This window comes from Salarias fasciatus, chromosome 12 (assembly GCF_902148845.1).
Source record: "Salarias fasciatus chromosome 12, fSalaFa1.1, whole genome shotgun sequence".
Lineage (NCBI taxonomy): Eukaryota > Metazoa > Chordata > Actinopteri > Blenniiformes > Blenniidae > Salarias > Salarias fasciatus.
Window position 1 is genome coordinate 30,279,961 of NC_043756.1, and position 23,500 is coordinate 30,303,460.

Genomic DNA, 23,500 nt, shown 5'->3' on the forward strand with positions numbered 1-23,500 from the left:
TGTCAAACTCATCAAATACACAATCCAACAACCCCAAAACACTTTGGTGGACACAATATAATCCACACATTCACTACGCTGTGGAACACCAACAAATAATATTGTAGCGTTACGACACTGAAGCAAATACCGGGAACTACTTTTTCTTTTGAAATCACTACGCCCAGACGCCATGTTTAGTAAGTAGTTCCGTCTTAGCAATCTTCGCATAAACAACTCAATCTCATAATTTTGCATTAATATTTCACAGTTGTCTGTCATTTTAACCTAATTTAAGTTAGAAATGAAAGACAACAAACACATGGATAAACACACACAGGCACAGACACACACACACACACACACACACACACACAGAAAGACATACAGAAATATGCACACAAACTGAATATAGTGAATTTAGTGCTGTCCATGATTCTGAAGTATCAATTCAATACAGTTTGAAGGGACAAACAACAAACATGTAGATACGCAGACATGAACACACTGAACACACACGCACACCCGCACCCACACCCACACCCACACACAAACAGAAAGACATACAGAAATTTGCATAGACAGTGAACATAGCGCTGTCCATGGTGCTGATGTGTCAATTCAATACAGTTAGAAATGACAGACAACAAACACATGGATACACACACGTGAACACACCAAGCACACACACACACCAAGCACACACACACACACACACACACACACACACACACACACACACACACACACACACACACACACACACACACACACACACGTCTGTTTAGAAAATGGACATAGTGCTGTCCATGGTGCTGAAATATCAAGGTCGTAGTTAACTAGGCAGCATCACCAGCATCTCAGCTCAGGTTTCTAAATGTGTTGCCACCATTACTTTGAAGAAATTTGCTAATAAAAAATAACAAAATAAAATCTATGCTTTCTTTGAAATTTTCACTTTTTGCTTGAGGGCTTGTTGGGCCACATTGGAGCCTCCTGGCGGCCGGTTTTGGCCCACAGGTCTTATGTTTAACACCCACGGTGTCATTAATGTTATCTCAGTGTGATACATTAATACCTGGTGTCACATTCATTGCGCTAACACAAGAAATTAACCTGGCTGAATCATTCCTTTTCACCCTCATTAGAACACGTGCTTGTTCGGATTGACAAAAACTGAATAGCTGCTGTAACAGTCAAATTTTGTTTTATTTTTCATTTCGTCGAATTTGCCAGCTGTCTATTTCGATGAAAAGAGTACATCCACGTGTGTGTGTGTGTGTGTGTGTGTGTGTGTGTGTTTGTTTTACTGCCACTAGCGCTGACTTACCCCAAAGTTGGAGGCTGCGAATCTGGCTGGAGCGGAGACGTTGGTGGAGGCGGTGGGGTGGGCGTAGAAGGCATTGATGTTGGCCAGCAGGGTGCTCATCACCGCCGGCACGCCTGACAGCATATACTTGGAGGACAGGCAGGAAAAATGGCTGAAGAAGAGAAGACAGGGGAATGATGGGTAAAAGGGAAAAAGGATGTGAAAGACGGTCGTCAGGGGGAAGGAGATCAGAGGTATTAAAAGCCGCAGGAGGTTCAAAGAAATGTGGAATAAGAAAATGTTGGGAGGTAGTTGGAGAAATAAGTGAAGATAAGAGAGGTGAGGAGGGTTGATAAGACAGGAAGAGACCACCAGAGGAGGGGAGGATTGACAGAGGAAGGAGGAGACATGGATGGAGCAAGAGATCGAAGGAAGAAAGAGGCAGAATCAGAGATGAGGACAGGAAAGTCAGTGAGATAGAAAGATGTACAGGTCAAATGATTTCTTCTTATCAGGACGTCTGAAGCAGCTCAACTTTATTTTTCTGAACTTTGATTGTAGGTGCTCAAGAATAAAAATGTTTGGCAAAAAAAACAAAACAAAAACAACTAGATGAAATGTCTCCATGTAGGAATTACTCTAAGCAAGACAATTTATTTGGACAAATTTCATTTCTCCTAAATTTCTCCTAAATCCATGTGTGTGCTAAAAAAGCACATTAAGACTAAATATTTTACCAAAATAAATAACGACCATTGGACAAAGCCAATATGATCTGAACACAGAAAATAAATATGGGATAGCAAATGATCATTTATACAGTAGAGCAAAGACGCACTGAAACATTTCATGTCGTTGTTATACTTCAACACGTTTCTCATCCACAGATGGCTTGAAACAAGGTGGTTACTCGAGAACTGAACACACAATGAAAATGTTTCTTGTAGATAAAATCCTCCCCATGTTTACTGACCACAGTCTGAAGGCTTATTGTGTGTAATTTCAGGGGGGAACTAGAGGGGGTCAGACCAGTTAAATGACAGCACAATAATGCAAACATCCACAAATCAAATGTTTTATCATTAATAGAACACATGCATGAATGCAAAATCTCCAAGATAAGTACAATTTCAACATCATGCCAGTTTTTAACTTTGTATCCTCGTGTAAAATACAGTGACAACATCAGATCGGTGAAATCAGCACTTCCAACGCAAAGAGCCAAATCTGTTTAAACAATACTGTATTTTTCAATATGAAATTTTAAGAAAATGATGATTTGTTGTAAGTATCGATACACTGGCCAGCCCTATGTCAAACATTCTAAAAGTTTCACACATTTCAAAACTATCAAACATTCTAAAACGGTCAAAGATTCTAAAACGTTATCACCCAGCACTCGCTGCGAAACTACAGCTAAAAGCACTTTACCGTCAGCAATAAAGCATCAGATTGTAAATTCAGCTGGAGAGTAGCCGCCTCGCATAATTGGCTCATAATATACTTCAGTGACCTTTTTTCACAACACTTTTTTCAATATTGAGCGAACAAGCTTTTAAGAAAAAGGTTCTTTTGCAGATAGTGAAGATATAAATAATATTTCAATCCCCACTTTCATAAAACGGCTCAAGGTGAAGTTTCCAGTGAGACGAAATCTGCTTCCAGTCAATCTGTTCCAGTACGACCAACTAATGTCACTGTGCTGCAACACACACACACACACACACACACACACACACACACACACACACACACACACACACACACACACACTCACTCACTCACTCACTCACTCACTCACTCACTCACTCACTCACTCACTCACTCACTTCTTGTTCCTTTATATTCAAATTCTCATTTTATTAATGTGATTACACTGTGTGTGTGTGTGTGTGTGTGTGTGTGTGTGTGTGTGTGTGTGTGTGTGTGTGTAGTCTGGCTGACTGTCTCTCCCCACCTGTCTGCAATGATCCTATTCATCCGACAGGGAAATCTCCGACGCGGTGGGTCATCTTTTCTCATTAGATCTTATAAACTAATTTGCATTCTGTTTATAGTTCAGAGCAGCCCTGCCCACCACTCATCACATCAACACACACACACACACACACACACACACACACACACACACACACACACACACACACACACACACACACACACTTCCTGAATTAATTCAGCCTTCAACACACACTCAGTGAATGTCACGGTCTGTTAGATGTACTCTAACACAGTTTATTATTAACACACACACACACACACACACACACACACACACACACACTCACGTCATGGCCTGATAGATGGACTCAATGCCGTAGCGCATGGCGAACTCGTCCACGATGTCCTGCTGCACCTCGTCGAAGTAAACTTTCCAGGCATCGTCTCCGTGCGCCACCGGGATCTTGACCATGCCGCCGCCCTCCACGTCCGTACAGAAGTGAAACATGTTCTGGGTGGAGAGAAGAATCACAAGCTGTCAGAGCAGACTTTAAATGGTCTTTATTTTTATATACATTTTAAAAAAATGATATAATTTTAACAGATTATTACATTTAGTAGCTTTATGGCATAAATGAACGAGATTAGACTACTTATTTTTAAAGGTGCATTCAGGAGTTTTTCAACTTTAAAAATACTTATTTTCCACCATAAATATGTTACACATTTTTAATGCTGTGTACAATGTGCCCTGACATATTCATTACCAGTACCTCTAACAGCGCTAAACTGTCACTTGAAAGCTGCAGTGCCGGTCCGGCTCCAGAATTTTTTTGGGGAGAATTTGAAAGGAATGACGTAATGCGCGCTCCGGCTGGCCTGATTGAGTTACGTTTTGTTTTGTCCGCCATTACTCTGCCAGATGCTTAGTGAGCAACAACTGAGCAGGATCTTCCAGAAAGTCAGAACAGACTGGATTCTAGCACTGCCACAGCTCCACACAGACTCCACCAGGTAGAAGAAACTTACATCTTACTCGAGCGCTACTAAACGAGCGAGGAAGGAGTTCCCCTCTTCCGTGCACGCGAGCCACGGGCACGAGTTTTTCACTAAGCTGCATTATGCCCAAGGCCTGCAGGGGGCGCTGTTTCGCATAAAACATGCAAACTCCTCAATGCACCTTTAAGAAATGTTTGAAAAATCTAATATTTGTATGAAGTTTTAGCCAATCTGTAAGCTTCAGACTGTCGCTGTTGGAGTTTAACAGCTTTATTAAATCCAGAAAAATGACACAGTAAGGTAGTAATCAACTTTAATGTTGGCCTTCATCTTCTCCTCAAGGATCAATATCACTAATCTTCCCAACAAATACAGGAAGTCTCCTGTCAAATTACCAACGTAACAGGAAAAAGAAGGAAGAAAGCCTTTGGAGGAAAGAATCAAGGCTGAATCAAGGAGCATAATTTGATAACTGATGGCTTAAACTGGGAAGCATAAGAATAAGAATAAGACTAATATGATGAAATTCTAAAACATGCAAATAACCTTGAAAATGAGCCTAATGTACAGTACCTCCTTTAATCTGATGAGAATTTTACAGAAAAATCTCAAATTCATCAATTTGCAAAATTGCACTGGGTAGTATACCATTACTAAAATGTTAATATTTCTTACTTTTTTTCAGCCTCGATAATACATTTGAAGGTATTCAGGTCAAACAAGTCAAACTGGGTCTGGACATTTTGAAGATGTGTCCCAATACAAGACGTCAAGAATCAATCTAATGACTGATAAGAAGAACCGATCAGATCCCAGTGAGGCTGATTCCTCGTTACCTCGTGAAGGCAGGTGTACTGGACGTAGTAAGGAGCCACTTTCTCCTCTCCCTCGATTTCCACACTGATATGGAGACGGATGGCTCCAGACACCGCCGACTTATCCGTTCTCTTCTCTGCAAGCGGCGAAACATGCACACACAGTGAAATCTTACATCATTTCCGAATGAACTTTCGCCGAACTTCATCATTAAGACAACAACTAAAACCTTGAATCTCTCTGCTTCTGCTCCTCTGATGAGGAAACATTAGAGGAGAAAATGAGGTAAAGACCAATAACACAAAGACAAACATTTTGTGTGTTTTATTCTCTCTGTTTACGTCAGAGGCCGCTCACCCAGGTTGTACCAAACGTCCATCTCTCCGCTCAGAGTCCGGACCTCAATGATACTCTGACCCAGGAAGTCATCCGACTCTCTCTTCAGCCGCTGCTTCACTCGTGACTTGATGTCATTGTCTTCATCCCAAACTCGCAGTTTGATACGATCCGATGAGTTGTGACACTCGCTGTGGAAACAGCCGTCGGGTTTAGCGGTTAAATGACCGTCATTCTTTCATTACCTGTTAAACTGTTTATTGATTTGTGGAAATTGACATAAAGGCCACAAAGTATGTGGATAAAAGCCACATGTTGCCGTGTCTAATTTATTCATTTTTAAGCTCAAACTACCACTATCACTTTTCTCCTGCTTGGAAAATTTGCCCTTAGACCAATAATCAGATGAACCATAAACCCAGATTAGGTCCCCAAGCTGAGCGTATTGTGTCTGGAGCTCACGAAAAGCGACTTACAAGCTGAATTTCTCCTCCCAGACTGGGTTCAGGTTGCCGTAGATGGTCTTAGTTCTCTTCTTGGTCTTTCCCACCTGGATGGTGACGTAGGGATCGCTGGAGCCGGTCCTGTCTTTGGCTTGGAGACCCTGAGCGCTGATGACTGATGACACACAAACACAAGCACAGAATGCCTGTGATAATTGCATAAGAAAAACAAACTCCTACTCTCTAAAACATCATCGTTCAGCTTCTCAATCACACACGTGCACATGCACTCACACACCAAAAACACAAGGTATCACCCACATGGTTATGCAAAGCGTCCTGACACAATGCTCATGACTCACGGGCAGATGTTGAGTAACATTTCTCACAACCGACACCTGACAGCCTCAGTCAGAGGAGAGCGTGGAGAAACCGGTCAGAGGTTCCCTTCTGAGCACATTCTACAAGACAGCCATCCGCAGAGCTGTGAAGACTGACGTTCATTTTAAGATTTATTGGTTGAATGTCAAAAGGCTGGTGAAGCTCACAAGGACATCGTCCGAGTCTCCTTTGATATTTTTTTCTCATATAATCAAAGATGATTCATTTAAAGGCATACTAATATAACCGTGTTAAAAATGTTTTTATTAATATTACTAATCGATCAAAAAGAAGGTCAGTGGACTCCTTTTTAATGTTTTTTGGCATCAGAGGAAATGTTCTTACAATAAATTACAAGATTCAAGTGAAAACACACCATTTTAGCAATGTTGTAAAAACTATGTCTGTTTACATGGACTCTAAACTCTAAAACGACCAAGTCCCAGGGGAATATGGACCGGGAGTCATGACACTCTGGAGGAACATCTTGTTATTTTCGATCTACTCACACGCGCAGAGGAACTTTTGCAGTACACATGTGCAGCAGCAGCGCCTTTCAAAACGTATATTCCCATTTCCAAGGAAACAGTGTAAGAGTGTTTTCAAAATTTCCGATCTACTCGATTTCCGTGGAAACAGAGAAGCAGTGGGACTGGTTTTAAAAAGTTGCGTTTTCCTCTATCTCCACAAAAATGGAGACAGAACATTTTCAAAAAGTTCCACCTTGGGAGCCGTTTTCAAACAGCTGCCTTTCCGGTGGCTTTGAGCGCTGTTGTCATGTAAACGGACTCCCTGCAGTGCTACAAAGTTTTCCACTTTAACCAAAAAAAAGTCGTATAAACGGGGTCTGAAATAGCGTGGTTTCACAGTTTACACATCTCAGCACACAAAATATTGAGGAAATAAATGTGTAAACATATACAACAACACATATATTACCAACATGGGTGTACAGCATCGTGGATGGAGGCACGAAACAAAAGCCAAAGCAAAATATTCACATTATAAGAGGATAATTGGGGCAAAACAAAGCATCTGTCCTCTGCAAAGGTCAAAAGATAAAGCAGCTTCAAGAAAGGACTTCAGTAAACTAACCTGAATTGAAAAAAGAAATCATTGTGTCACAATTACAAGCAAAAAGTAGATTCCAAAGGTTCAAGGCCCATTTGGAACATGGTCATTCACTTTACATTGTTTCAACTTTCCTGGAATTTGTGGAGTATAATGCATCTTGTTTTTGCATCGCTCCACCAGGATTATAATGGACTACATAAAAAAAAAAAAAGGCACTTTCTGGGGCTTTTTGGCTTCATTTCAGCCCACTGACAGAAACCTGCTTTGATGGATTAAGATTGTCTGGAGACATCTTGTTGAGACAGAAGGTCAACGGCTGCCAAGGAGGCCGTTCATCCGGAGCACGGCGTTCCGACTGCCCCCTCTCCGCTGCAGTGACGCTTCTTTAATCCAAGTGTGAAGGCAAGTGAGAGCTGAGCAACCGACACTCATGAGCGTAACCATTTCCATTGTAGCTGGCAGCGTGCCTCTGTGCTCCCAGCGAAGACATAGTGGCTTCTATCTATGACAGAAAGGGAATAAAAGCATTTCCAGGAGGGTGGAACCATTATTTATAAAGACTGACGCACTTACTGCAGCTTCAGGATCAGCGGCGCTTAATGCACAAATTTTAAATCAGCGACTCCTGAATATATAAAGATAATTGAGGTCATTTTCAGGCAGAATAACGTGGAGCACTTACACTGGATAAATGTCCTGTGCTTTCAGAACTGAACAACATGCCAATCACTATCCCTCCCTGTATCGCATCTGTGATTGGTTGGTTGAGTTCCAGTGCCAGACGCGCTTTATCTGCACTAAAGAGGGCTTTGAATATTAATGGGTCAAGTGATTCCCTAATGGCACGAACGGATTCTTCAAAGGGTTTTCTGCAGCGCGTCTCCCGTCAGTCCAACATCAGGCTCAATCACAACTTGGCTGGAGCAAATCACTGAATTTCAGTTAGAAGTGAGCCTGAATCTATTTTGGATGGATGACCTGATTGATTGAAAATCCAAGGGGCGAAGACTCAAACAATTTTAATAATTTGCCTACATGTTTTTGTCATTATAGGAGCAATGTTGGTCTAATCTAGGGGTGTCAAACATAAGACCTGTAGAGAAAAACTGTCCCACACGATGCTCCAATCTGGACGGCAATCCCACAATGTCCAGCTCGCCACATCCCAAAGTTATCAAGAAGGACTTACCAATCGATCTAAATGCAGTGAAAAAGACAGTCAAACAAATCGACAGATCTTAAAGATGCTCAAATCAAAAGTTTGTGTGATTCTGAAAAAGAGGACAGCGTTTTAGAGCTGTTAAATCAGAAATGGTAAATGGACTACACTTATATAGCGCTTTTCCTCTGCATTAACAGACCCCACAGTGCTCTGAAGTATCACATTCACCCATTCACACACACCAGAGGAGATGGCTGAAATGATGTTGCACAGCGTGCCAGTTGATGAACTTACAAAATAATTATGTAGTTTATCTGAGCCATAACTGTGGAAATTTACAGCTTCTATTACTATTCTACTGTCTTTTGACCCATTTAATATCATGGAGAAACGCAGCTTGTAACTCATAATCTTGCTCGGCTAATCAGACATACGCTAACGTTCATGCAAGGAATCACTGAGTATCTCTGTGCAGAAAGACAACTCCTGATCAGGCAGAGCGGCTGTGCTGGGACAACAGGAGGAACACCGGATCCACATCAGTGTGAGAGAAGCAGAGGCCCAACCAGCCCAGACCAGCTCCAGGGATGTGTGACCCCGAAGAATGAAGATATCACCCCGCCTGTGAGCGAAGACTTCATAAATACACACACATTAGATTAGACATCGCCTTTTGCTCTGACTCTGTCAGTGAGGGTTGCTGGAGGACAGACCAGGGACACAGAGGACCAGAATTCTGTCTAGAGGCTTCGCACAAACAGTAGCGGCCGGTGGAGCGGGGCGCAGGTGGTGGGAGAGCTTGTTTCGTTCGCCTACACCGTCAGCGGCGGGCGGTGCTGCGTTAATTCACTTCCGCACTGGCGGAAGCGCTCGTTTCAATACCCAAGCATTCCAGGCGGGCGGTGTTGAAGAAACCAGTTTATTAAAAATAATCGTTGCCGACCTGTTGTGTTGTTTGGAATGTGCCTTGCATGCGCGGGTGTGGAAATGAGCGCTCCCGTCAATGTGGAAGTGAATTAACACTGCACCGTCCGCGGCTGCAGCACAAATAAATTGTAATCAGCGTTTAAAATCTGCTTTAGGACTCTTTATTTCTGCACTTTATTTGGGATCCAAGAAAGAATCTGTAGGGTACGAGGAGCAATCGGAGGGGAGCCCCGCCCGGCACCGGAGGGAAGAAAACTCCGTCCTCGATATAATCCAACTTAAAATTGCATGGCTCACCAGACCATCATAGCATTAACAAAAGACACACAGTCACACATTCACCCCTACAAGCAATTTAAAGTCACCAGTTAACTTCAACTGCATGTTTTTTGTTTTTGTTTTGTGTGAAAGGAAACCAGTCTACCTTGAGGACACCCAGAAATGCGCCAAGAACAAGCTGATTACGAATGGAAAAATCGTCAATTACTTGTGTAAGGTGAGAAAGCACAACTTCACTATGAAGTCTCTGATCTGACTCACATGAAACATGATAGTCAAGGGTTGATAGCTGGTAAAATATTTAAAAACGCCCAACATGAAAACAAAAATTGGCAAAGAAAACAGAGACAAGTCAATACATTGCTGCAGTGCTTTGCCACATCATCACTACCTTAACACATTCAAGCCAAATGGTGTAAACTTCCAGTTTTCACCTTTTGGTGACCTGGAGGTTAAAAAGAGCCTCTCAGGTAGAGGACATCATATCATCACTGTAATCTCCTAAAGGTTTAGCAAGCAGCACTTAACACAATACCACCCATCGTTCAAACAGGCCATTTCCAGACCCTGTTGACCTGCTTTAAGTTGTCAGTGGATGCACAGCTCACTGCCTGGCTCCACAGCTATCCACTGATTGCGATTTTTTGGGGGGGGGTCCAAAGCACAGCTTGACCAAAGTTCTCTGTGAAGGTGATTTCAGAATAGAATCTTGTTGTCTTTGGATTTACAGATTTTAGCCTACCCGACTGGTTCTGGCAATCAGTGGATTCTCAGAATATTTCCTCAACATTCACGCTCAAATGAACATCTTTTGTTAGAGTGGACTTTTAGATTATGGTTAGAAAAAAATCGAAACCAAAATTCTGATTTCCAGTAAACATCCAACGTCTTCCAGATGCACATAATCTGACAGTAATTTACAAAATGATTCTGCCTGCTAGTAGATTTTCACATTTTGCACTGAATGCCTCTTCCTGACTCAATAAGCTAATCACTGGAGACCCACACAAAACCTCTTTTGTCAGGATGACTGACCGACTGACTCTGGTCATCACTGTAATTCTAGATTATAGCCAATCATGGGATTTTTTTTAATAGCTGCTATTTCCTATTTTTTTTAATTTTATTTATTTTTAATGGACATCTTAACAATGACCCGATAGACAACTGACAAAGAATTACAGGTCAACTAACAAAATCAGATAGCAAAGCTGAAGTGTCTGAGCAAGATACTGAACTACATATTACCCCTAATGCTTTGCATGGTAGTCGCCTCCACTGGTTTGTGAATGTGTGTGTGAATGGGTGAATGTGATTAACAATGTAAAGAGCTTTGGGGTGCCCTCAAGTTATTCATCAGTAAAATCCATTCACCATTTACTTTTGTCCACAATATTCTCCAGTGGCTCTCAACATTAATAAAGGCCAGCACACGGGCATCGGCAGATGGCCTAGTTCAACTATAAAACGATCAAGTCCCAGGAGAATATGAGGCTGGAGTGTGGAAGTCTGGAGGCCGCCATCGTTATTATTGTTCATTTAGTTGCCCACGTGCAAAAGAACTAGTTACTACAGCCGTTTTTTGCACGTACAGTCAAAGCATTTCAGAAAAAATTGCATCCTTCATGAACGTGCGTGAATAATACAGAGGAAAGCTTTGACACTTGGATACTACGAGGAGATTATTTAATTTACGAATTGCAAACTTATAGAAATGATGAGTGGACTGAAGAAGCCACACACAAGGCCAAACGCGCAGCAATAAAACCTTTTGAAAAAAACAGCACTGCTTGTCACTTTTTATAAAAATCTTAATTGCGCCCACTTAATAAACTGTATTGAATCTGAGGGAATACGTGGTCTGACCTTGGCCGTGAATGAGACCTCAAAGTGTTGGCTGTCCCTCCGTCTCCACTGTAATGGAGCTCACTGCTGATGATCGGGTAGACAAGGTGTGATGGCTGCCATGGCAACATCTCTGCCACTATATGGTGTGATGTGACTAGTTGCCTGGGTAACAGCGGCGGTCCCGGCGACGTGTGGCGAGGGGGGGCTGCTGCTGTGTGGATGCAAGTCGCTCAAATTAGTGAATCCTGCAGATAAACAGAAGAAGTTCTCCACAGCTCGGAACAGGCTGTCAGAGAAAGAGGGGAACTTTCATGTGTATCGAGAAGATGTAAATATTTCCTGAGGTCGTCGCTCTGCGGTTGTTTTCACACCCCTGTGGGCTGCCAGCTGCCACTTCTGACACAACTCTCCAATTTAAAGTAGCAGTTACACCTCTGGAAATGTCTGCCGATTGACGGACTAACAACGGACCTCAGATCAATGACTGATATTGAGAGGGTAACTGCTTAACTCAAAAACAACTACATCACCTGATGTTTGGCTTAGAATGAGCAAATGAGATAAAGCTAAACTAAAAGGCCACTGCAGCTGGGCTCCATTGCAAAAACAGTGCAACAGGGATTCGCCATTTTTTGACGTAAAAAAGAGATATGGATTTCTTTTTTTAACTCTATTAACAGAAAAAAATGTAGGATGTTTGTTTGAATAATACAATCTTCATGACTGTACTTCTTGTATGGTAAATTTAAAAAGAGGCTAAAATAAAATAAACTTACCTTACAGTTACTCTTGAAAATAAAATAGAGATGAATCTCTAAGACACAATTTACATAACAATTCCATTGAATCTGATTCAGTAAAGTTTCACGTTTACACAGCAAAGTTTTAAAATCATGTTTTTTTTCCACAGAAACAGCAGCAACACTGTAAACAGCTGTTGGTTGTTTCTGTTATGAAGCTACAGACACATGCGCTCAGAGAACAATACCTACAGACATTAACAATGGCAGAACACGGACGTCAGTGTGGACAGACGGTCAACTGCTGCAACAGTGACTCTCAACAATGAAACTGGCAAGTCCCAGAAGAATATAAAGTCGTGACGCTCTGGGGGCTGTCATTGCTATTTTATATGTCTTTTGCCCATGTGCAGATGAACCATTTACTCCATCTGTGGTGTGCAGGTCCAGTCACAGGAACGCTGCGTTTTCCTACATTTCTACAGAGTCTGAAAATCTTGGAGCAAGATACAAAGGTTGATTAATTATACTTTGTACAGGGTGAGCTGGGTGCAGTTTAATCAGAGGAATTAAGACTCGAAATGGGTTCTCAACTTTTCAGTTCATGCTGCTCCAAAAAGGCCATCATTAGAAATAGCATGAAGCTGTAATTGTACTTTTTTGTCTTGATATTTTTCTGTTTTTGTTTCATATTTGCACAAAAAACAGATATATTTTGACTTGCAGGCATTTGCTGTAAATGTAGAGGTTTAAAGGTGGTATACAACTGCATTACATTCACGATTAAGTTTCCCCCCTCTAAGATAAAGTAGAAATTATATGCATATAAAGCTCCACAAATCTTCTTAGTGATCAATCCCAAAAGATGTTCTGTATAATTCCAGTGACAAATTTCCTTTATTTTTAGAAAAACTCCTCATTTTTCTCAGGTTTTTTTTTCTTCTTTTTTTGCTTCAGCTGCTGCATATTGACTTCACAAGTACCATACACACAAGAGAAGTTTTAACACACACACTCTGTTGCTACAAGTCTGGCTCAGTGGTGATAATAAGGAGAGACAGATCGAAAGATAAAGTTCAAAAACACGAACAAAGGAAAAACAGACTGCATGCACCCGTGTTGTTGTACAATATCGCACCTGTCATGTTCTCCTCAGTTTTACAGAAGTGACATGTTGTAAGGGTGAGCCATTCACTAGCCATAAACATTCTTATTTTTTTATTTAAAAAAGATTTATTTTTGGTGATTTTCGTACGAGGTTAAGAAACAAATCAGCTAAGAACATGAAATGTCAAGCATACGGAGACAAATTAGAAACCAAATTGTAAAAAAGATTTCACTTGTTTAGCACTTTTCCACCAGTTTAGGGTTGATATCAAAGCAAAGCAGACAACCTAAAGCAGGGAGTGTTGTGGGGTTGTTAGACATTTGCATCTAAATGGGGAGGGTGAAGGGTGAGGGACTCCTGAACTCACTGTTGATGGTGATCTTGGCCGACCACTTGGAGGTCCCGTCCAGGACGCTCTGCTTGATGCTCTTCATGTGCTGAGTGTGGACGGCCTTGGCGATGTTGAACACCCTCCGGATCTCCTCAAAGATCTCAGGCTTGTTCCTCTCTCGGATCTTCATCCGGTCCTTCATGGCCATGATGATGTGCTGCGTCCGGTCCTCTGCGCCGGTCTTGGAGCTCTTCTCAGCTGCTCCTGAGAGTGAGAATAATAGGAATTTAGAAAAACAGTCCGCAAGGGTGTAATTAACCAAAGATTAACCAATGTGGTGGAGTTTTTGCAGATTTTACTCACTCTGAAGGCAGTCAGCGTTGAGCAGCTCTTGGCACTTCTCATGAACTTTGACCCCACACTCCGCACAACGCATACCCTGCCGGGCGATGCCCCACAGCAGACCCTCGCACTCGTAGCAGTAGGTTGGCGTGGTGGCCGTCCACACCTCGAAGTTGTGGGGCGTGGTGCAGGAGATGGGATAGATGAGAGCCTGCAGGGTCTTCTTGTAAACGTGGGTTTTCTGTTGGGGCCAAAGAGATGATTTGAATATAAAGAAAACATGAAATTAGGTTTAATTATTGGCCAAATGATGGAAGTTGCACTGATGATCCATGTATTGACATGAAGAGGTTCGGGCAAGTTAAATGTGGAGGTAAATGTTCCTGTTAACAGGATCCATTAGAGCTTCAATTCCAAGCGGTCCAATGATGAATCAGTCTCTGCACAGCTGGCATTTCCCTTTCATAGACCAGTCACTTGTTTCAGCTGAATGGACTTTGTATTGTTCAGAATGTTGAAAACACAGACTAGGAATGTCTTACTCTGAGACACAATCTGAAGAATTTGATGGTCACAGCTGCTCAACAATGTTGTAGTTTAATGCTTTAACAACTTTAACCCCGACGACACAAAGCTCAAGAGGCTGGTGCTCAAGTCTAGGGAGGAAATGCAGGTGAACATTAATTATATCTCAGTTTTCGTCATTAAATCCACATGATGTCACAGTGGCGATGAGTTCAGATGGATAGACCACAACGTTTGCCTCCAGAGTGTCAAGGCCCTCAGTCTGTATTCTCGTGGGAATTGGTATTTTTAGAGTTGACAGTCACCTGGAAGCACAAACACGACTTTTTCATTTGAAACATTGTCGCGTAAACGACGCCTAGCTCCCTCCTATATGGCCGCAGTCCTCAAACACAAAGAGCGAAGCCGACCAAGCATAATTCTTTTATCCTCTTCATGAAAATGTTTGCACAGCTCTTCCCGTCTCCATAGCACAAATACAGCAACCAGAACAAAGGTCAGTAGTTCATAGGTTATAAGGGGAGAACAAAACCCAAGTATGATCAGCCAAAATAACATTTATTGGCTTGAGATGCCGTTGATTTCAGTGTCCAGTGTAGGAGGCGTGTGGGAGGACATGAACACATCGCCACAGGATGAGAGAACAGCTCTGATTGGCTCCAGAGTGAATTTCCATCGTGTTAATGTGTGTCATCATTATTATTATGGCTCTTTTGTTTCGCAGTTATTTTACGGTAGTCATAATGATTTCCAAGTGGTGTCATATATAGGAGATCTCACTTCATTTGTGTTCTATAAGAAAGTCAAGACTAGTTTCTCCTTTGTTTATTGGATTTTTTCTCCTTTCTGGCTGAAGTTCTTCATTTGTTTCTAACTGCTTTGACTTTTATTGATCTGCTCCGTGTCATTGCCTTTTGCTTTTATATTTCTATCTAATGCTTTTAACTTATTATATTACCTCGGACAACCGTTTCTTACTCTCACAACTGCCAGGAGGATTCTGGCTGAAACGAAAGAAAAAAAAAAAAAGAAGAAGAGGAAAGTGGGCAGGAGCTCTTTGCTGCCAAATCTAATCTTCAGACTCAGACGATCGACGAAAAATAAGCGTTGTGAGGAACAAGTAAGATGTTGGACTGTTATATGTGTTTTTATCCTGCATGGGGACTGATTTGGGACGGGAGACAGAGGATGACATGTATAACATGTTACTCTCAACCATAAAACTCCCAAGTCCCAGGAGGATGTTGATCAGCAGTCACGGCATTCTGGAGGCAAACCTTGTAATTGTCCATCTACACACATGTGCAGAAGAAGTGTTCACTACAGCCGTGGTGATCATGACCAGTGGAAGCACTTCAGAAAAGATGGATTTCCCCTTTTCGTCAGATTGCTTTCGAAAAGTTCCACCATCTCCAAGCACAGTCGTCCTGTGAATGGACCCCAAAAACTCAACAGGAGTTTTCTGTTTGCACTGGAAAACACTGTCGTGTAAGTGGCATAAGAAGTGTTCACAGCTTCCCGAAGGCCGCACAGAGGGATCGCATTTCTACAGCTGGAGCTGCAGCAGTTCACTAACCCGCAGTATCACGCCACTCCTCCGGGGGATCAGACGCTCTGATCAACTCTAATCATGTGTTCTTCATCGAGAACTGTCAGAGTTTACTTCTTTAGGCTTTTTCTTGACTTGACTACACTGGGTTAATGCCAAACTTTCAAACTTGGCTTTGAAACCCTGATTTCATTTCTAATTTCAGCAACCCACAGTATGGTTTGAATTATCAATCTTTCCTCGAACAATCAATTCATCCATCATCCTGACTTAAGAGCAAAGAACCCAAAAGGCGGCCATAATAATCAAGCATAAAGCCCACTCCTGGCTCCGCTGTCGCCTGAGGCTGCCTGAAGCTGACTCAGCACAATCCAAAGCGTACAGTGTATTGGACCGCCGACAAACAGATGAACAGTTTGGCCGCAGAAGTGTGACAGCAGGAGTACAGTTGGAGACTAAAGTGCGAAAACGAGCGTGAGTGTTTGTCTGTCGAAACAAGCTGAGGTCTGTGTGGCTTCCAGCAGGCTGGCAACGAGCCTCCCGAACCACGGAATCACTCATGGCTTCACTTCACTTTCAGTGTGTGCGTGTGTATGCGTGTGTGTGTGTGTGTGTGTGTGTGTGTGTAGCATATGTATTTGGCCACTCACAAGCTCTTCGTCTTTCAGGGATGTCCGTGCGGTCAGAGCGTGGGCGAGTCCAGCTTTCCTTGACTGTATCATGGACTAAAACAGAAATCAGAGACGTCAGTGTTGCACGTCACACAGAGATGCACAAATAAAAAAAACACTTCAAGCAAAACAAGTGATGAGAATCAGTGAGCTGTGTCAGTCTCGACAGACTTTGTGCAGTATCAAGCTTTCACAATGTCAAACACACTCCAGTGAGTCTTTCTTGGGTAGAAACAAACCATCCTGTCAGACTTTCAAAGATTATTGTCAATTCTTAATTTTTGTTCTGTGCTCATGTATGAATCCCAGCTACAGCATCCTCTGGGTTTAGATGCTATGTGATGGTTGTTTCTGGATGTCTTCATTAAGTCTCATTTCTCTCATTTCAGGTCTTTCTGCACATTCTGTGTCCTGTCGGCCAGATTTCAGTTCAGGAGTCACATACAGCTCAATGGAAATGTTTTTTTTTGTTTGTTTGTTTGTTTTTGTGTCCACTACTCTAAATTTTGTTTTCATAAAATCAAAATTTTCATGTAGATTTTCTGGGTTGTTTGGCGGGCCAGATTGGGGCACCTCGCAGGCCCACAGGCCTCATGTCTGACATCGCTGATCTACGCTGAACGGACCATTCTCCACTTCGACAGTGATCATCTGTGTCTTGTCAGCTAGTGTGAAGTCATGGCTCTTCTGCTCGTCCTGTGACGTCGGAGCCGTTTTCCTCTTCAAGCCTTGTCTGGTTTTAGCCTATGCTCAGTTCAAGTCCTGCGTTTGGCTCACACAATGTATGAACAATGTTTTTTAACGTTCTGTTTCCAGGTAGCTGTAAAAGACTTTCCCACTTCCACCCATAAAACACTGAAAAACTCCAAGACTGAAAACTAATTTGAATAAGTGATGTGGAAATGTCGAAGACACAGCTTTGTTTATGACTGGAAGGTCGGCTTTGAATTCCACTTAGAAAGCTTGTGTCTGCTATTTGATAAATATGGTCACACAAACCCAAAGGATTTAGGCAATTAGCGAGGAATCGCTGTGCTTTTTGAAGTTCTTTGTTCAATCTATGGGAGAAAACTCCTGTGATACCAACAAGACTTGAATGTGATTTGGGAAACTTTAAGGTATCTGAAGCACTGTTATATTAAATTCTGGCTGATTATTGACAAAACATAAATTGACTGACATTGTTTACAGTATGTCACCATTTGTGTGATTATTTTATAAAGTTCATCTAAATTTGAGTCTGCAGCTTGTTCAAAGTGTTAAAAAATGCTGGGAAAGAGAGGAGATGTTGCATAATGCTCCTTCACAGGTAAATGCTGGTTTCTTTTAAGTTTTGCTGGCACTGTTGAGGCTGCGACTAAGTATTTTAACCTTTATCCTAATGTATTTTAATCCCATTTTTATTGTGAGCCATGACTTTTCTTTAGGTTGGATTCAAATCATTTCTTTTCCAGACCTGTCAGGAACCATGAGCGTTGATGTGCTTTATATTAGTTGTCACAAATAGATAATATGAAATAATTCCTGCTGTGGATTTATCGTCCAATTTAAACTCATGCAATTGGTTTTAATCTCTATGATTTACAATGTAGCTCTAATTAATGCAGCCTGGAATAAAACAACCTGGAGAAATCTACCAAATTGTCTCTTCTTGTGATGAATGAATGAACATCACCATAAAAAATCCAATATTAGCCTGAAATTGTGAATTTTTATCAGCAATAAAGATCGAAAATGTTCAATAAACAATTTAAAGAGATTGCTCCTCACTAGTAGAAAAGGCATGCTGAAACTCAGAATCTACTACAGCCACAAAAGATAACACATGCACAGTTCATTCGCTGTGCTAATAAATATCCCCTTTAATACAGACCAAACAGTTTTTTTGCTGTGTACAAGTATTTAGCATGATCTCTATGTTAGGAGATCCACGTCAACTTAAAGGGCAACTCCGGTTTTTTGACACCTGGACCTTATTTCTAGGTGTGTCATGCTCATATACTCAGCCCCAACTCGGCCCCTAGAAGTCAGACGCCCGGGCGCCGTGACAGCCGAGGCCGACTCAAAGTGCCTCTCTGTTGGGGAGCTCCGCAACGTTCCCATCCGAGCTAATTGTGGCTAAGTTAGCGAAAGCTGACCCACCTGAAGACGGTAGACGAGCTGACTTTATGATAACACCGGCGATGGATGAAAAAATGCAGCCGAAATTAGCGATTTTGCAGAGATTATGTCCCGCGCTGAAGCTCCCCTGCCGTGGCCCCCGCTAAATCGGTTGGATCTAAATAACTTCTGAAGGACTCCGAGCTGCATGATGTTTGTCTGAGTGAGTATATGAGCATGACACACCCAGAAATAAGGTCCAGGTGTCAAACAACCGGAGTTGCCCTTTAAGTCAACATGTGGCCACAGGAAAGTGGATATCTGTCTTATTCTTCCAAGAATAAATGTGAACAGTAAATGACAGCCAGCCTGTTTTTGTGTCAAAATACAAGTGTGTTTTTCAAAAAAAAAAAGCTGAAAAGAACCATCGTTTACTGAATGACAATGTGTTAATTAAAGGACTGATAGCTTGACTGCCTGTCAAAGAAAAGAAATTGCTTTCTTAGCATTGATCAGATGTATAAACCTGAGAGAGTTCACAAAAAGAAAGTCTTTTTTGTTAGTCAGTACCTTTTCAAATAGAAAAGAAATATACATGATCAATGACTAATTTCAGTCTCATTTGTGCGTTTCAGGTTTCTGAAAAAACATTTTTTTCTTTTACACAAAATGGTTCTTCTTTAATTTGTGCCTTCACTGACTTACAAAACCCAGAAAAGCAGTGGTTTGAAATCTCACTTGTGCTTTTACTCACCATCGCCTGAGGGAAGGTGACGGGTGGGAGACAACATGTGGGAAAAAAACAAAAAAAGCGAGAAGAAAGAAAAGGTTAGAAACAAACACAAACAGGATCCCCCTCCGAGAGGATCACATGCTTTAACCCTGAAACCAGCTATTCGGCACACAGCAGGCGCCACTGTACAACCCGCACAGGAAACAGCAATATGGGCGGCTGTAGAGTCACCCTGCCAGGTGTGTTTTAACGTGAAAAGCAGGCACGTGATCAGCATGTTTGATTTGGTTTGTAGCCATCAGGCAGTTTCTGAGACCCTCTTCACTCGGCAGTGTTTTGAAAGGTATGCCTGAAGAAACTGTGAAAACAACTGACTACTTGTATTTGTGATGATGCCATATGGACGACTTTGTGATGCAAAGAGTTTTATCAGGAAATTTTGTGCTCTGACTTGATCATTACAAACAGAAAATATAAAGGTTCTGAAATAAATACTGTATTTGCAGACTTCCAATTACCTCCATTAAAGTGCATTGTGAGCCAATAATGCACAGTGACTACACCACAACTAGACCTTCAGCTGAAAACACACATTGTTGCTATGATTGCTGCAAAACAGTTGGTACTATGACGCTTGTCATTTTCAGTCAGAAGCAAGCAGAGTAAATGATTCATGCATTCACAGCTTTTATACGGGTCTAAGAAGAAGAAATCAAACGTTGAATAGAATAACTTTGCTTCCATGCTGTGTGCATTTGCTCAGCCCTGTTGAGAGAGTGTGAATGGCTGCAGGAGAGGAGTTGAGATCTGTGGAGATAAAATACATGTGTAAAATGGCAGTCGATGTAGTTCCTGTTGGGATAAGGGTTCTTAGTTTTTTTTTTTTCCTCCCAAAATGCCTAAAACTTGGATCTCCTCTGGTCCCAGTATCAATAGTAACGCTTTCACCCTATGTTCACCATGCAAGTGTTTTTCAACCATCGCAAAACGTGCTATGTTGGCATAACACGTTTAAATGACACTAAACGCAGAAAAATTTTCTTTGTCTGCAAATAACATATTTAGCCTTTTGTCTTTATAGCTGAGGTTCTTAATAAATTAATAAATGAGAAGCCACAGTGACTTTGACCTCAAGAATAGTGATTTCTGATGAAGAGACGATGCATGTGCCAAATATTAATGAATCTTCAGCTGCATGTGACGAGACACTGCATGACTGAAAAGCTGGAGAAGCCATGATGACCCACCATGAAATTTAAAAACAGCGCAGAAGGCAACTCTCGAATGTTGTGTCGGACTCACCAATTCACTAACAAGTGGAATCGGCCTCCTCTTGCGGAGGTCCGGCATGCTGTCGATGCCAAATGGTGCATTTCCCCTGGACACAATCAATAAAAGCCACAGTGTATTGATCAGTGGGAAAATAAAGTAAATACACTGCATTCCTTAGACCAGGATGTAATATTCATTCTCCCTCACACACACGCACAATATAAAGATTTTTACTGACCCTGGTTTGGCCCATGGGTGCTTGCTGGGGTCACCATCTTGATCTCGGCTCTGTAATAGAATGTCACAGAGGTCACCCATTTAGCCATTTGAAGGCTGAGGCACTTTATTGGCTTCATGACACTGGCACATGCACAGGCATGAGGCATAAAGAAGAGAGTGAGAAGGGACTGAGGTGGGTTGGTTGAGTTTCACTGATGCATGCCAAACAGAAGGCTCAGACAAATGTCACTGCCTCCTGAACATACGAGCCTTGTAAAAAGGGTTTCTCCTTGGACAGTCAGTGTCTTCCAAATCACATATGCTTCCAGTAAACAAACAACAAATATTGATGTGTGACAGCTGGTGGAGGAAATACCACAGTGACAGGAGCAATGCAGGCATACAAGCAAAGCCTGACAGACTCACCATCAATATTACTTTTTATGTGTGCTAATCAATACTGACTTATTCCTGTATGGCATTCTTAAATTGATGGCTGAAACAACAGATGCTTTTAATTGTACACGAATGCACTGAGGCTGACATGTCATAAAGCCTAAAGCTTTTCCACTAAAACAGCGTTTTCAGGATTAAGTGAGCGTTTACTGGGAAATGACAGCAGGCGATGCAAGCACAATAAAAAGATTAGGTAAAGAGACACTGACGTGATCGAATAATACAGACAAACCAGCAGAGAAAGAAGTGCCTGTTAGGATGGTGCAGTTTTAATGGGAGAAAATAAAAACACAAAAATCGAGAGGTAACCTGATCTCCATCTTGACTTCCTTCTGTGTGAGAGAGAATAAAGGAAAGACAAAGAAAACAGTCATGGAACAATTTCAATCAGTGAACAAAATAACAAGCCATGGTCTGGATGATGCATTTTCTTAGAAATGCTCTGGTAATGGTGAAAGCAGCCCTGCCACTGAGTTTTCAGATAGATGGGGTCTGAGGTCATAAATGTTTCATTAACATGTATAATTTATCACGAAAATGACTCTTAATATTTCCCCTTCTCCTTCCTCTCTAATGTCGGGCTCACTTTCCGAGGAGATAATTAATGCTTTCTAATTCAGCAAATGGCCACTGCTGATGCCTCGGAGAGGAGCGAGGGACTTGTGACTGGCAGCTGATACATTATTCTCAAGGGGGTAGAAAAAGACACCCTGACGCCGTTTGGGGTCGTAAAGACCCCGGGGAGCGTTTGGTACATGGTTTATCCATAGCTGCTGGGTGAACATATTAAAGTGCGATACCAGTGGTTGACCCTTCATCAGTGTACAGGAAACCCCGACAGAGAGGGAGGATGGAGAAATGATGTTATAACCAGCCGACTTCATCCTACCACTCACCGATTGCTAATCGGCTGGCGATGGTGTTTCAGTTTTGATGGGCAATATTGTATATGCTGGAGATCTTTTTTCTACCCATTGGGCTTTATTCTCTGATGTTGCATTTATTGAAAAAAAAAAACACAATAAATTGTTATATGAAGGCTCCAGCTTTAAGGTAGTGTCAGGCTTGAGGCTCCATACAGTTTACACATTTCTACATATTTGTTTACTCACAAATACCAAAGACACATTTTAAAGCACAAGAAAATTCTGTCTTCTCAACAGTCAACAGGTGAAAATGAATTTGGCAAGAAGTACCAAACAATGGAGCAAGTAATGTACAAAGAGCATTAAATGGTTCAACGATGGAAAAACCAATTGATACTCAAAACAGTGATTGATGAAAAACCTATCACCTAAACGGAAATCAAGATATGACTACCTGGTTCAAAGCCATCCTCCTGACTGAGGGTGGACATGGTGACGCTGGCGAGGTTGCGTCTGATCTCTCTTTTTTCCCTCAGAATTTGTTGGAAACTCCTCAGACACTTGAGCTTGCGCTCGTCCAACTGGCTTAAGTCGTTGGATGACTCTCCTATATCCTCTTCTGATTTACCATGTGCAGCAGGAGCAATGTCTGTGGTGGGTTGTTGTTGCTGCAGTGGCACGACGCCTTGTCCTTGCTCTTCCAATACTGTTAGTTCATCAGTAATGCCAGAGACTGATAAGGATTCTGCTGTGCTGCACTGTGAAAGTTGAACCTCATCATTCACACTTGCAGAACTTTGAGGGTGGGGCACTGCTTGGACGTCTGTAGGATGTTCTTGAAGGGCATCGGGTTCAGGCAGAACTGCAGTGCTACCTAAGATCATGTCAGAGCTAACCGGAAGGTCTTCAGGGCACGAAAGATTCTTCTCTAAACAGGGACGATGTTGGCAAATTTCTTTAGAATCCAACGTAAGGCTGTTGTTGGTTAATTCAGGCATCGGTTCTGATTTATCCAGGGTACTAGATGTGCTGAGCTCTCCCAAAGTGCTATGTCCATCAACACCATCCACTTTCTGCATGTCACCTAATGTTGG

At 42.0% G+C, this 23,500-nt stretch overlaps 1 protein-coding gene across 2 annotated transcripts in view; it reads right to left on the bottom strand.

Moving 5' to 3' along the window:
* The window catches only part of LOC115397842 (protein unc-13 homolog B-like), a 169,046-nt gene that overhangs the window by 48,071 nt on the left and 97,475 nt on the right, over positions 1-23,500 (bottom strand). For both annotated transcript variants that reach the window (XM_030104323.1, XM_030104322.1), the window contains exons 12-22: positions 21,104-21,153; positions 20,896-20,971; positions 19,615-19,620; positions 16,740-16,814; positions 14,037-14,256; positions 13,710-13,937; positions 5,857-5,998; positions 5,402-5,571; positions 5,065-5,180; positions 3,577-3,740; positions 1,310-1,460 (exon numbers count right to left, since the gene is read on the bottom strand). In XM_030104323.1, coding sequence (XP_029960183.1) covers positions 1,310-1,460; positions 3,577-3,740; positions 5,065-5,180; positions 5,402-5,571; positions 5,857-5,998; positions 13,710-13,937; positions 14,037-14,256; positions 16,740-16,814; positions 19,615-19,620; positions 20,896-20,971; positions 21,104-21,153 — 1,398 coding nt within the window. The remainder of the gene's footprint in view (positions 1-1,309; positions 1,461-3,576; positions 3,741-5,064; positions 5,181-5,401; positions 5,572-5,856; positions 5,999-13,709; positions 13,938-14,036; positions 14,257-16,739; positions 16,815-19,614; positions 19,621-20,895; positions 20,972-21,103; positions 21,154-23,500) is intronic.